The 2,772-nt window shown below is 47.8% G+C and overlaps 1 protein-coding gene across 1 annotated transcript in view; it reads left to right on the forward strand.

Moving 5' to 3' along the window:
* Positions 1-967, forward strand: part of NKX2-1 (NK2 homeobox 1) — a 1,883-nt gene extending 916 nt beyond the window's left edge. The window contains exon 2 of the mRNA XM_014941667.1: positions 142-967. Coding sequence (XP_014797153.1) covers positions 142-812 — 671 coding nt within the window. The 3' untranslated portion in view covers positions 813-967. The remainder of the gene's footprint in view (positions 1-141) is intronic.
* Positions 968-2,772: the final 1,805 nt, after the last annotated feature.

The following is a 2,772-nucleotide window of genomic DNA, read 5'->3' on the forward strand; positions in this document are numbered from 1 at the left end:
GGCCCCGGCCCGGGGGCCGTGCTGCCGGGGGGCTGCCGGGGCCCCGCTGGGGGCGAGCAGGCGGCGGGGGCCGCCGGAACAGCGGGGCCCCGTCTCGGGCCGAGCCGAGCCGCCTAAAACGTGCCGCCTTCTCCCTTGCAGTCTCCCGCTTCATGGCGCCGTCCTCGGGCATGAACATGGGCGGCATGGGCAGCCTGGGCTCCCTGGGAGACGTGAGCAAGAGCATGGCCCCGCTCCAGAGCACGCCGCGGAGGAAACGGAGGGTCCTTTTTTCGCAGGCCCAGGTTTACGAGCTGGAGAGACGTTTCAAGCAGCAGAAATACCTCTCCGCCCCGGAGAGGGAACATTTAGCCAGCATGATACATCTCACCCCGACTCAGGTCAAAATCTGGTTCCAGAACCACCGCTACAAGATGAAACGCCAGGCCAAAGACAAGGCTGCGCAGCAGCAGATGCAACAGGAGAACGGCTCTTGCCAGCAGCAGCAGTCTCCCAGAAGGGTGGCGGTGCCAGTGCTTGTAAAGGATGGCAAGCCCTGCCAAGCAGGCTCCAACACACCCACGGCAGCTATCCAGAGCCATCAGCAGCAGGCAGCTACAACGATCACAGTGGCTACCAATGGCAACAGCCTCGGACAGCATCAGAGCCACCAGACAAACAGTGCGGGGCAGTCTCCAGACATGGGACAGCACTCGGCCAGCCCTTCCTCTCTGCAGAGCCAAGTCTCCAGTTTGTCTCACCTAAACTCTTCTACTTCTGACTATGGCACTGCCATGTCTTGCTCCACCTTGCTATACGGTAGGACCTGGTGAAAGGATTAGACTAAGGAAAAGAAAAAAATAAGGAAAAAAAAAAAAGCAGATTTCCCAGTCACACAAATCTCTGTCCTGTCCAAACTACTGGGTGTTGTTATTTTCTTTTTTTTTTTTTTTTTTCCTTTTTTTTTTTTTTTCCCTTTTTTTTTTTTTTTTTCTCCTTCTTTTCTTTTTGAACGCTTTTCCCCCCCCCCGTTTTACTGAGTGGTTCTCTGAGGACCTCTAAGAGAGAGAGAGACACTTTTTTTTGAAGGTTGTTGTATGGGGTGTTTAAAAAAAAAATATCTGACTATTAACCACGGAGCAGTCTGCAGAAAGGGGACCATCGTTAGGCATGGTCCGAAGGCTTGGATTTCAGATGTACACTTTGCCAGCGTCTAGGACTTGCATGTAAATATAGAGATTTTGGGGGATGGGGTGGTTTTCCCCAAAAAAAACGCATTCGCGTCACCCAGACACAAGAAGCAGCTTCCCCCCTCCCCCGGTCTCCTCTCCCAGCCCCACCGCCAGGGCCAGCGGATGGAGACGTGGAGTCATCAAAGGCTTGGCTTTTATTTTCCTCCTTACGTTTGGTGTGAACCTGTAGCTGTATAATGCTGTCAAAAGTTGGACTAAACCCATAGTTTTTAGTAGCCTGTATATTTTGTTGTAAAAAGAAAAAGAGAAAAAAATACAATCAACCAAACCAACCCTCCCTCCCTTTTTTATGGACACTGATCGCCCCGTCGTAAATCCTCTGGCAGTTTGTTATTTGCGCACGCCGCCTTTTCCTGTTGTAACTTATGTAGATATTTGGCTTAAATATAGTTCCTAAGAAGCTTCTAATAAATTATACACATTACGAATATTCTTTTTTTTATTTCCCTTTGGTGGTTTCCCCTCCCGACCCTCCCTTCCCCGCATCTCTCTTTTTTTTTTTTTTTTTTTTTTTTTCTTTTTTTTTTTTTTTATTTACTTACTTGATGGAAAAACAACGTAGGGTTGTTGCCAAACCCTGAAAGGCCCCTGCCTCTCCCAGGGCCCGGACCCTGTTCCCAGAAGGGAGCTGCGCCAGGGAGTTAAAGGGAGACAGGATCGGTCCTCAGCGTGCTAAAGTGACGAGAAAACGCGTGGGATTCGCAAACTCGAGAGCGAAGGGATGGAGTCCAAATTCATTAGCCCGATTATTGGGGGGAGGGGGGGGGGCGGCGGGCACCTCAGAGACTTCTTGCTAGAGAAAGCGAAATATTCCGAGAGTAGAAATTCAAATGCCAAAGGCACGGAGGAGAAAGAAGGCAAAAGTCTAACGTCATTAGAAACAAATTAATGAAGAACCTGCTGATAGTATAGAACACGCGGCCGATTAAAAGAGCGTCCAGTTTTAATACCTTGTAAAAAAAAAAAAAAAAAAAAAGAAAAAAAAAATTCTACCAGGTTTTCCTATGTACTTGTGTTTTAAGGAAAGTACAGTCACTTTATTTATAATCAAAATAAAAAGATAGTTTATTGTGTACGGCATATAGTTTGTATTAACTTTCTTTATCAGACTGCATTTAATTTTCTACACTCGCCCACTCCTGCAAGCATCCACACACACACCCCGCCAGGCAGTTTCTCCTGCCCCACACGTCCACCTCCCCACCCAGGCGAGAGGGAGCGAGGGAGAGGTCCTCTGCAGGCTCCAGCTCAGTTTAGCGCAGATTGGGTTGAGTTTTGGTTTGTTTGGGTTTGGTTGGTTGGTTGTTTTTTTTCTTTCTTTCTTTCCATCCTTTTTTTTTTTTTTTTTTTTTTTTTTTTTTCCCCCCCCTTCCTTGAAGAGAACATATGTAATAGATTTACAGTGTCTCTGGGCTGCCCAACGTTGAAGCAGCTAAAATTGCAAACCGATGCACACATTCTACGTGCCAGAGCTGGCTTTAGCATGCCAGGATAAGGCTTTTTACTTTTATTTTCCAGAAACTTGGAGAATTGCATAGCG

The sequence above is a fragment of the Calidris pugnax genome, unplaced genomic scaffold (assembly GCF_001431845.1).
Source record: "Calidris pugnax isolate Ruff unplaced genomic scaffold, ASM143184v1 scaffold56, whole genome shotgun sequence".
In the NCBI taxonomy this organism is placed as follows: domain Eukaryota; kingdom Metazoa; phylum Chordata; class Aves; order Charadriiformes; family Scolopacidae; genus Calidris; species Calidris pugnax.